This window comes from Poecilia formosa, unplaced genomic scaffold (genome assembly GCF_000485575.1).
Source record: "Poecilia formosa unplaced genomic scaffold, Poecilia_formosa-5.1.2 Scaffold72, whole genome shotgun sequence".
NCBI classification, from domain to species: Eukaryota; Metazoa; Chordata; class Actinopteri; order Cyprinodontiformes; family Poeciliidae; genus Poecilia; species Poecilia formosa.
Window position 1 is genome coordinate 2,057,946 of NW_006800011.1, and position 11,956 is coordinate 2,069,901.

General features: G+C 34.2%; 1 protein-coding gene across 2 annotated transcripts in view; it reads left to right on the top strand.

The window, feature by feature from the left end:
- Positions 1-7,045, top strand: part of tmtopsb (teleost multiple tissue opsin b) — a 39,913-nt gene extending 32,868 nt beyond the window's left edge. For both annotated transcript variants that reach the window (XM_007555726.2, XM_016673216.1), the window contains one exon: positions 6,048-7,045. In XM_007555726.2, the coding sequence (XP_007555788.1) occupies positions 6,048-6,308 (261 nt within the window). In that variant the 3' untranslated portion in view covers positions 6,309-7,045. The remainder of the gene's footprint in view (positions 1-6,047) is intronic.
- Positions 7,046-11,956: the final 4,911 nt, after the last annotated feature.

An 11,956-nucleotide genomic window follows, 5' to 3' on the forward strand; every position in this document is an offset into this window, starting at 1 on the left:
AGCACAGGAGCTCAGATCGCTCTGCTGCCACATACAAGATGGCGGACGTTGTTACGTACGACTCAGCGCTCCATGAGGGTCTACGTATTGATGTCTATGGGTTCCACTGTGGCCTGCAGAAGTTTATTTGGATTTAAAGTGGCAAGACGCCCAAAAACAGCTCAAACTGAGCAGACTAAAATCTCGTAATCTAGGAATTATTTTGTGTAAGAAAAGTAATGAACATGTTTGACCTTTCTTTACTTGTTTAAGGAATAGGTCACCTTTAGCTCACAACTTACAAGTTCTGAGAAATGTACGCTGTAATATTTGACTATAATACATTTATTAAAAGTTCCCCTTTCAAACCTCCTGACCAATCAGAAAGTAGAACATCTAAATTTAGGCTATAGTTTCATCTTTTTTAATAATCCCGCTGTGTGGGATGCGGTATAGAGCGGCCGTTATCTCTGTGACCTCAGATAAACCGCAGCGTTTCACTGCTTCCTTTCTGCGCTGTATTATTAAAGCTATTTGTGGTTCCCTATGAATAAATTTGTCTCCAGTAAGTCTTCAAAACCGTTTCTTTTTCTTTGGCACATTATGCTCACTTCTGTCTGGGATCGCTTTGCAACTTCTCCATGTTTTTGTTAGTGTAGAAACGGCAAAATAGATACAGAAAGACTTTTTATATTTTCAAAGTGGTGTTTTTTTTGCTTTGTCATGCTTTAAATCATGTTTATATGTTGCTATTTTACAGCTGTTTGACATAAAGCGAATTTTTTGCAGAACTTGGATACATCCTGATGTACAGTGCAGAAAATATTTACTTTAATTACAGTTTTTCTGAAATTGTATGTAATAAATACCTATTAATAGCTTATTAATGGCTTATAACTGTTTCTACTTTTATTAAATGAGATTAAGTCACTGCTTTGGTTTTTGCAGAAATGCACTGCAAAACCACAAAATCTTACCAAGTAATTTTGCTCGTTTGAAGTGCAAATCTTAGCATAGTTTAAATAAGACAAAACTAATTTAAAGTATATTTTCAGCTAAATAGTTTTAAGTAAATAATTCCTTAATATTGATGGAAAATCCTTGTTCCATTGGCAGATAAATTAACTTATAACATGGGAATAAGATCTTGTTTTAAGTGAAATAATCTGCCAATGCAAAAGGAATTATTTACTTCCTGTATGTCTTGCTAAAAGTTACTTTTAGGTTAGTTTTGTCTTATTTTAAGTGTACTGGGCTTGGTAAGACTTTGTGTTTTTGCAGTGTATGGAGTCTGTTTATGTTTTGCTGTGGAAATAGACGAGGTTAGCTGGTCACTCTGAGTGTTAAATAGATTTTTTATTTTTACTCCGCCTCCTGCCGTGCCACCGGCCCCTTAACACCCGATCGCAGCTGCCGCTCGCCGCCTCATGGTGGGAACCACACAGGCAGAGGCCATCTGTTCGTCCTCTGGTGTCCTCACAATTTAGTCTTTCTCAGCCTCCCTCCGTAATCGTCTGGTCATCACAGTCTCCTCTGAGCAGACGGTGCTGAGTCGGGTCTGCTGCTGGAATCGGGGAAGCACTGATGGCGGCTCCCAATCTGCTGTTTTTAATTAGCTGCTTGGCAACAGCTGGAAACGTTGAAGTTTTTTTTATTCTCTCTTCGTCAGTTTGAGTCAGGAATGATGAAGGATGTCACAAGTCCCAGTCTGTCAAAGAGAAGAGGCTTTTTGGGTGATCTTTACAGCATCCATGTTGTACACTGTAAAATGACAAAATCTTACCAAGTAATTTGGTTTACGCTCCAGAGAAAATGTCATCGTACACTTGAAATGAGACAAACTTATAAGTAACTTTTTAGCAAAATATAGAGGCTTGTTTTGAGTAAATAATTCTATATTATTTATGAAAAAGTTCCTTTTCCATTGGCAGATTATCTAACTTATAACAAGACATTTTTCCCATGTTATAAGTTAATTTTTCTGCCAATGGAACAAGAACATTTACATCAATATTAAGGACTTATTTACTTAAAACAAGCCTCTATATCTTGCTAAAAATATGCTTTTAAGTTAGTTTGTCTTATTTCAAGTGTATTAAGATATTTGCACCAAAATTACTTGGTAAGATTTTGTGTTTTTGAAGTGTATCCAAAGGATTTCGATCAAATAAAAGCCATAACAGAGACTGAATGTTTAAATATAGTGCAGTTGAAGTAAATTTAACAGAAAATGTTGGCTGGAAGGGCTGCATTTAATTCACAATACTTTAATAAATCAGTCAGGTTTATTTGTACAGCACAACAAGCCCTTTATTACATCATAACAACAACCAAACGTTACATTTTGTTGATTGTCATCATTAGAATCATCATTGTTGGTCAATGTTCCATTTATTATGGTTTTCAGCTTTGGTTTCGACAGTTTGTTCCAGATTTGTGGTGCATAGAAGCTGAATGCTGCTTCCCCTTGTTTGGTTCTGGTTCTAACAGAAGACCCGAGAGGTCTGGAAGGTTGCTATGACAACAGCAGATCTTTTAATGTGTTGTGGTGCTAAGCCATTCAGTGATTTATAACCTAGCAACGGTATTTTAAAGTCTATTCTCTGAGCTGCAGGGAGCCAGCGGAAGGACTTTAGAACTGAGTGATGTGCTCACTCAGTTCTGGTTTTAGTCAGAACGCCAGCAGCAGCGTTCTGGATCAGCTGCAGCTGGAGGATTGACTTTTTTAGGCAGACCTGGTGCAGTAATAAATGTGACTAAAGATAAATGCATGGATGAGTTTCTATAGATCTTGTTGGGTCATTTGACCTTTAATCCTGGAAATGTTCTTCAGGTGATAGAATGCCAACTTTATAACCGTCTTTATGTGTCTCTGAAGGTTCAGGTCAAATTCTGGGCCTTATCTCTGGTTTCCAGCTGTAATAACTGAAGCTGTCGTTATCTCTGTATCGTCCCTCTTTAGATCCAAAGATAATAAAGACGACAGCGTCAGATCATGATTGTGTTGTGATGCTGAGTGGTTTAAAAACTAAAGCGTTTTGAAGCAGCTACAGCTACAGACCTGTAAAGACACAGTTTCAGTAATCAATGAATCTAAAGATGAACAGATTCGTTTTTCTAGATCTTGCAGGTAAATTAGTCCTATAGGAATAATTGAAGTGTTAAAAGCCTGACTTTGTAACCGTCTTTATGTGTCTCTGAAAGTTCAGGTCCAGATATTTTGCTGTTTTTTCCCTCACAGATTTCACTGAGCCTATAATTTTGTCTCCCGTTGCTTCTGTCTTATTTTCTGTTCCTCATTTCAGCGTAAGAGTCTTTTTATGTCCTGTGGGGCGTTTTTTCATCCCACCTCCTCCCTTCATTCTGCAGCAGATTAATACTTTGGGGCTCTAATAGACTTAATACTGAGCGCTAACTGTGAAAGCGGTATAATTTCACGATGTCCTCGGGGAAACAGAAATTAATTGGCTCATTTCTGACGCTCTGTCTGTCTTAAGTATTTTGGTTAAGAACCTCGGCAAACTGCTCCCATAAATAAGTGGATTTCATTTTTTAATTTCTTACAGCTGAAGGATGCTGGGTGAATCTGGGTTTTGTTTAAGCTGCAGGTCCGTGGGGAAATGTAGTAGACTTTCAGTATACGTGTGGAACTGAAGAGTATACTAAGTACACTACGTTTATCCAGGGGACGCCTGCTGGACGTCAAATACGATGAAAAACAGAAAAATTATTCAATTTGACTCAAATACTCTGTATAAATTTAACATCCTGGCTGGTAGATTTTAAAGTGTATGAAATAGTTGGTTACTTTATTTAGACTGTATCGATTTAGAAACATTTTTGTTATCATGAATCTTAAACACAATCACATCTGGGGTTCCTCAGGGCTCCGTTATTGGGACACTTTTTATTCAACACCAATAAAATTTTAAATATCCACGATTGGAACAATTACTTCCATCTTAACACAACAAATACAGAAAGTGATATTAATAAACCTAAGATTATAGTGTGTTCTATAAAATTATGTTTTATTTTGGTTACATTGTTGTGTTTTTGCTCCTGATTTATTATTTTTGGCATTTGTGTTTAGATTTTTTAGTTGGGTTTTTTGTGTCTCAGTATTTTTCTGGGGGAAAATTATAATTTTCTCCAGAATAAGTTTATATATTGCAAGATTAAACTTTTAAAATTGTTTTTGGACATTATTTTATATAGTCTGAGTTCCAGTGTCCTGAAATATTTCTCATGTTTTTCTTTCTACATATTTACTTTCCTCTTCTGTGCACCTTTTTTTCTTTTCTTTCTTGTCTTTCCTTTTATTTACCTTCTTTCTTGAATTTCTTTCCCTCTTTTCGTTGTTTTTCTTCCTCCTGGCTTTCCATCCATTTTCCTTCTACCTTTTCCTTCATAATTGAATTTATTTGTTTCCTTTGCTCCTGATTTATTTTTATTTTCTTAATTGTTCCCTTCTTTTTCTCTCTTTTCCTCCTTTAGGCATCATCAACTTTTCTTCACTTCTGTTTTTCTTATTCCTCCCGTTTATTTATTCTCTTTGAATTCTTCCTCTTTCTAATCTATTGTTCTTCTTCACTGACTTTTCTTCTTAACTTTTTTTTCTCATGTTTTATTTTCACCTCCAGAGGATTTAAAAGTCTACAGGCCATTTGAAAAGACAGTTTCTTTTGTGATTTACAGAATAATTAATAACTGAATCTCCTTTGGTCTGACAGTTGTCCTGTAAACTATAAAAACAAATCTGTTAGAGAGAAACATGAAAAAGCTGCAGTAACTTCAGATAAGTTTGTACTTTTGGGTTTTATTTCAGCTCTTCGTCTTTCTTGGTCCATCTCAACGGTTAGCCGCTCCAGTCTAGTGGTGGGATTACTGCTCACATTTCCAGTCTGTCTGAAAATTTACTGTTTTTTTGTTGTTTTTGAGTGAGAAAAGCTTTTCAGTCTCGTTATTGTCTTTTTGCCCACACAGCTGTCTCTCTACTTCTTTAAACCTACAGAATCCAATGTAAAATTTTAATTTTTGACCTTCTGATCTTATGAAACCTGAATACTAAAGCCTGTTTGCATCTGGAGTTTTGTTTCCACCGAACTGTCCCAGTTTAGATACTAAGATCCTCTTCAGTGTCAGAATTTAGACTTTTTTAAATTAAGAAGTCTGACTTTTTTGACAGAATTTAGATTTTTTTTTCTAAAAATTTTGACTTTTTAATTTTGGAATTCTAACTTTTTTTCTCTTAATATTGTTTTTTTTCTTTCTCCGAGTTTTTCCTGTTTTAATTTCAGACTTTTTTTTCTCAGAATTTAGATTTTTCTAATATCAGAGTTCTGAGATTAGATTTTTGAGAATTTGGTAGAATGTCAATTGTTTTCTCAGAATTTTGACTTTTATTTTGTAATTAATTTTTTTTTAAAATTGACTCTTAAGTTCAGAATTCTAACTTTTTTCTCTGAATATTTTTTGACTGAATTTTGATTTTTTTCCTTTCAGAATTCTATTTTCTCTGAATTTTGTCTTTTCTAATCTCAGATTTCTGACTTTTTTCTTAAAATTCAAATTTTCTTCCTCAAAATTTTGACTCTTATTTCAGATTTTTTTTCTCAAAATTTTGACATTTTTAATTTAAGAATTCTGACTTTTTTCTCAATTCATTTTTCTCAGAATGTTGACTTTTTTCTCAGAATTATTTTTTCTCAGAATTTTTACTTTTCTAATCTCAGATTTCTTTTTTTTTCTTAAAATTTTATTTTTTTCTCAAAATTTTGACTTTTTTTTCAGTTTTAAATTTTTTTTTGACATTTTGAATGATGACAATCGTCAAGAATTCTGACTTTTTTCTCAATTCTTTTTTCCTCAAAATTTCACTTTTCTAATCTCTGAATTCAGATTTTTAGTCTCATATTTTTGTAGAGAAAAACACCGGCCACCTAACCATCTCCTTTTTATATTTTGACTGAAATACTGGGACAAGATTTGTTTAAGTAAAATTAGTATAATAATCCTCCTCTGTTATTATCTGTTTGTTACAGCTGCTTGCCTCTGTTTGTGTGCAGTTTCACAGATGTTTCCGGGCCTTCTTCTCCTGCTCCGCTCCAGAACCAGGCTCCACCTTAAAGACATTTTCTCGGCCGACCAAGACGTTCCGCTCTGTGCGGCCGCAGAGGGACCACCAGGTGACGGCGCCCACCCCGTCCACGGCGCCGCCAACCTGCGGACGGGCTTCGGCGGCGAACAGCGGCTGCTCTGCTGCAGAACCTCCGTCTGCGGCCGGACCCAAACCCAAAGTGATTCTGGTGGCTCACTACAGGGAATAAAGAGACGCAGAATAAAGTGAGCAGGTCTCCGAAAAAGACAAAACATCTTTATTAGCAGAGAACCGAACATGCAGAACATGAAACCGGGCCGTTTAATCCCGGTCTGATCCGAGAACAAACGCTCTGTGAAGCTCTGTGTACAAAGCAGACTGAAGATGTGAGATTAGGGCTACACGCAGTGCTTTGTGTTGACATTACACACCTTTCCCTTCTGGATTTACAAACCGAATCCCATTCAGAGGAGCCGTAACGCAAACAGCTAATGCTTAACACCGAGGAGAGCGGAGGGATTCATCCTGCATTCACAGCTAAATGTCTCTGTGTTGGTTTGTTTAGGCAGCTGTTGTTTTAGTTCACTTTGTAGAAATGTTGCAGTTAAGTTAAGTGAGGATAACTTGCTTTTTACTGTCCTCAGATATTTGGGCTTTGAAATGTTTTTCCCTAGATTTACAGAAGCTGGGCGGCTGCTTGTGAAATCATTCAGTAACCCAATAATTAGCCTTCAGAAGGACTTTATTTAGTTTTCACATTTTGTCATGTGGAACCACAAACTTCAGATATTTTATACAGATTTCATGTTTCTGAGCAACACAAAATTATGCACAAAGAGGGTGAAGGAAACAGGTTCATAGTTTAAAGTTTTAAAGAAATACAAATAAAAAATTTACATTTTTCTCCAGTCACCTCTACTCTGACACCTACGGAAGGCAATTAGGGCCACTTGACAAAGGTAAAAATATATATATATAAACATTTTTCTTAGAATTTTTACTTGTTCAAACTTGACATTTTAGACTTTTTTCAAAATTTTTTGACTTTCTTTCGTCTCAGAAATCTTTTTTCCCCTCAGAATTTCTTCTTAACTTCTTACTTAGTTTTGAGTTCTCAAATGTTTTGTTTTCCTTAGATTTTGGGAGGGGGGGGGGAGTTTCCAACAGAATTTTGACATTTTTTCCCCCACAACACTGTTTACTATAAGTATAATGTAATGTTTTTTCATAATTCTAAAAATTTTCTCAATTGTTTTTCATTAGAAGTTTGGCTTTTTTCCTCATAATTTTGATATTTGCTCAGAATTTCAAATTTTAATTTCAGAATCAAAAGAATTGATTTCTCAAACTTTTGATATTTTTTTCAGAAATTCTTTTTTTCACTGAATTTTAACTATTTTCTCAGTATTCTGTTTTCTGAACTTTAAATTTTTTCTTAGAATTCTAATATTTCTTTTCCTCAGAATTTATTTTTTCTCAGAATGTGACTTTTTTAATTTAAAATTTTTGACTTTTTAATCTCAGGTCTCAAATTCCGACTTTCATAAAAGTCAGATTTTTTTCACTGGCCCTAATCCTTTCGGTAGATGATGTTATCTAATGATATTTAATCTGAGAATAAATGATCAATAAATAACTTGAAGAGTTTAAAGCAGAGGTTGGTAAATGGAAATGAAAACAATATGGAACAATGGCAAAATTATCAACATTCCAGCATTTTGAAACGTGTTGGAGGCATATGAGATCAAAATAAGTCAAACTTGAAAAAGAAATTGAAGTTAATTCGTTTTAACATTAAATATTATGTATTTGTATTGTGTTCAGTTGAATATGGGTTGGAAAGGATATGCAAATTATCATATTTTGTTTTTATTTTTATTTATGTTTTACACAATGTCCCAACTCCATACTGGGGAGTAGAGCGGTGTAGATATCTCAAATTTCTGAGTTAATTTTATTCAGTGTATCACCAAGTGGCTGTGTTTCAAGAAGCAAATTTCTTAAAGGAGGAATTTTTTTCTTTCTGCTAATTGACCTGGTATTTTTATTGTTTAACCTAAAATGAACTTGATATTAAATTGCACAGGGTGTCGTTCTGTCGTGTAATAACACAAAAAAATAAACAGCCGCTACACTGAGAGTATTTTTTATAATTTATAGTATCATAAACATGATGCAGCATTAGTCTCTTTCACAGTTTCAGTCTTTTTCAGCCTCATTTTTTGTTTTTAACACCATTGTGTCTCCAGAGAAGGTTATTCCCGACCGGTTTCATAGAAACAGAACCTTTTCTCTTATTCTGAATAAAGCAAACAGGCTGATTTTGAATCACTAATATCAATAGAATGTTTCAAGTCATTAAAAAATGAATTTTTCTTTCTTCTCTGTTCATTTATTTGTCGTTCATCCTTATTGTCCCCATATACTGTAATATTCTTTTAACCAGTTGTAGATGCACTTTGACTTAGCTAGCTAGCTAACAACTAGCATTGTCTCATATTTCCCAAATGATCTATTTATGATCCCAAAGACTTCTAGGAAAATATTCTGGGAACTAATGAGTGACAAATATCCAAAGCCCACTGACATTTGGACTGGCCTAGTCAAAGTCTGGACATAAATCTAATTGAGATGCTGTGGTAGGACCTTAATTAGGCTTTTGATGGTTGAAAACTCAACAATGTGGTTAAATAAAAGCCAAGTCATTACATTCTAGAGAAATAACTTTTTTGCAGACACTTTGGTTTTCATAGCTGTTTTCCAACATTGCGTTGTTTTTATTTACTCAGATTATCTTCAGCTGATATCTGCTTAATGATCTGAAACACAAAATAAAATATAAAGCATTAAATGGACTTTGAAAGTGCTGTAGTTGTTTATTTTTAATGAGTCAAACTATAGTAAGAAATAAAACAACTTGCAATAAATGAAAATTCTTCTAAGCACTAATCTAAAAGTTTTTATCACCCTCAAAACATTTGGTCATAACTTTCTAAATGTTAATTTTTCAGCTAGTCTTTCTGATAATGGATTTTTGTTTAAATAAAGTTGTTTCCAGTTTGAATTCAGGGATTTTCAGTGACTTTGCAGTAGGTAGCGACAGAAATGGAAATGTGTTTGCTTGAAGCCAATAATCAGTACGTTTATGAATCTGATTAATTTACAGTGTTTGCTACAAACAGAAATAAAGAAGACTGCATTTTATTCTGAAAAGCTAAAAGGAAAGATGCTAAACTTCTTCCCCTCATTTAGTTATTTTCATATCAAAGTCATTGTGAACTGCTCTCATTTTGTTTTGATATAATTTATGTTATTAAATGGTTTTCTGCAAAGTGTGGTAGTAAATTTCTAATTCTTTTTGTTTTGTTATGGTGTTGATTTTAATTTATTTGGAAGATGTATTCTTGGGTTAGGAAAACATTTTCTTCATGTTTCCCATTGCCATGCCAGAAATTTGGGGAATTAATTAAAAATATTAACTAATTTAATCAGCAATTTCATGCCTATGAAATCTAAGAAGGCTTTGCCAGTATTTACAACCCCAAATCCAACCCTACTCCTCCTAAACATCCGTTCAACCCTAAACCCTGAAGGTAAGAAATTAACTATCAAACTGAATTGAGGGGAACTTCCTATAAATCTTTCCAACTTTGAAAATGAGAAATTTCATTAAATCTGAATCTTTCATCCAAACATGTGCCAATGGAACAAGAGGTCTTCTTTCTTGCTTTTCAGGCAAAACAAACTGACAGTCAACATTTCATTGCAGTGATATTTTAAAGTCTTTATCATCCTTAAGAAAAGGTTTAAGAAACACTGCAGTTGTACATCTGTGTTTGTGTCGTCCCTTCATGCGTTATGTGAAACATAAACAAGTTCATGTCCCAAACAGATCCCTCCGTCTTTTCTTTTTCTTAGTTCAAAGCCGAGCAAGAGTAAATTTGTCTTTCTTCAGAAAGCAGAGCACGAGGATTACTTTCTCCTCTCTACATATTAACGCATGCTGATTAATCCAGGAATTATAATAGGGAGAAAAGCAGATTAAGGATTCTGTATTAGTCTTCATCTCTGCGAGAGCCAAACACAATTCGCAGTGTTGTAACGCAATGCTATGAATTATGTTTATGAATGAACAGGGAAGTAAGGCCAAAAGTGCATAATAGGTGGCTTACAAATTTATATATTTTTTTTATTTTTCCCACAGTTTCCACAATGTTTAGGACAACTCAATCAAGCTGTTTTGGTAGTAGAAAAAACACAAATTGCATATTCCTGGGAGGAAATAATGATTTAACTTTACAGGAAATGTTTGTGTAATAATATACATATTTAATGTTTTAATTCCAAACTTTTATAAACTCACATTTCTAATATCCCACAGTTGACGCACTGCTGTCTCAAAGCTAACGGCTCGAGGCTAACGGTTCAAGGCTAACCGCTAAGTTAGTTAGCTTTAATGCTAAATCACGATCACACTGACAGTAAAATCGGACATTTTAGACTCTACAGATATAAACCAGCAGCAGAAATGATAATTAACATCCACGCATTCATATTACACGACTAATATCACTAGTTATATTGTCAATTACTTTAAACAGGTCGGGTGAAAAACGTTAAGAATGAACGGAAAAGGAAGCGGCAGAAATCGCTTTCAAAATAAAAGCATGAATATGAAAACATAAACCTTTTGAAAAAATGTCTTAAAATGGCTTCAGATTATCAATACATTTTCAAAAATACGTCATAGTACATGATGGTGGGTGTTTATAAATATAAACTAAGACATATTTTGGGATATACATTATTCGTGTTTAATTTAAATGAAAAGTGCAATCATTTGTACATTTTGCAATATATTTCAATATATCACATGAATATATAATAGATTGTATACTTGTATCATCAATATAATGACCTAAATTATACATATTTTTTTTATGTTTGCTCCCATTTATTAATAGTAAGTTTCCTTCTCAAAACAATCTGTCATCTTCCTCGTCTCTCCTTTCATCCATCGATCAGCTGCTTTGAGAGTAAATTTATCTCGCATTAACATTAATTGAATTTTAACCGGGAAATTATGCTGCCATACTGTTAGCTCTGTGACAGATTGCCCAAAGGCAACTTTGCTATTTAGGGAGCTTTTTAAAAAACACTGAACCATCCACTTCAGCATTAAACAGCTGAATTACAACCTGGTTCATCCTCTGTATCAGACATTGTTGGAGTTTGTTTTGAGCCACAGTGACTGAAACATGTCAGTGTAAATAATTCACAATTAATGTCAAGAACTCAATTCAAATCATACTGAGAAATTAGATTAGAAACATTTTAAACTGATTCTTACCAAACAATGCAGTCAAGTTCAGTTTATGAGTCAAATTAGTTAAAACATTTTCTACTGAATCACTGACATTCAATCCTCCAAGTAGCAACAGCAGAATGGAAGAAAAATAAAATAATTACAAACAGACTTTTTTAGACATTGAAATTATAATGCTACATTTCTATGCTATATAATTATGCATATGATTTGGGCAAGGCTCTTAGCATGAGGTTCCTAGTTTGAGCAGCTACATTTTCATTTCATGGAAGACTGAAGTGAGTTGTTTCCTGTTGCTGCAACACTCAACACACCAAAGAACCTCTCATGACGAACAAACACAACTAAATGCAAGTTTAGTTTCCGTACTCTGGGTTGTGCTGGCAGCAGGTGACCAACATGTATCTGGAGCCACACATTTCTCCCAAGAGGAACAACTAAACATGGATAAAAAAAGTACAATATAAATATTTAATTCAGGATTAATGATGTGGAGAAAGAGAGTAAGCAAAGCTGGCAAAGAAGTGCCAACAAAGTAATTAAAGCCTGCA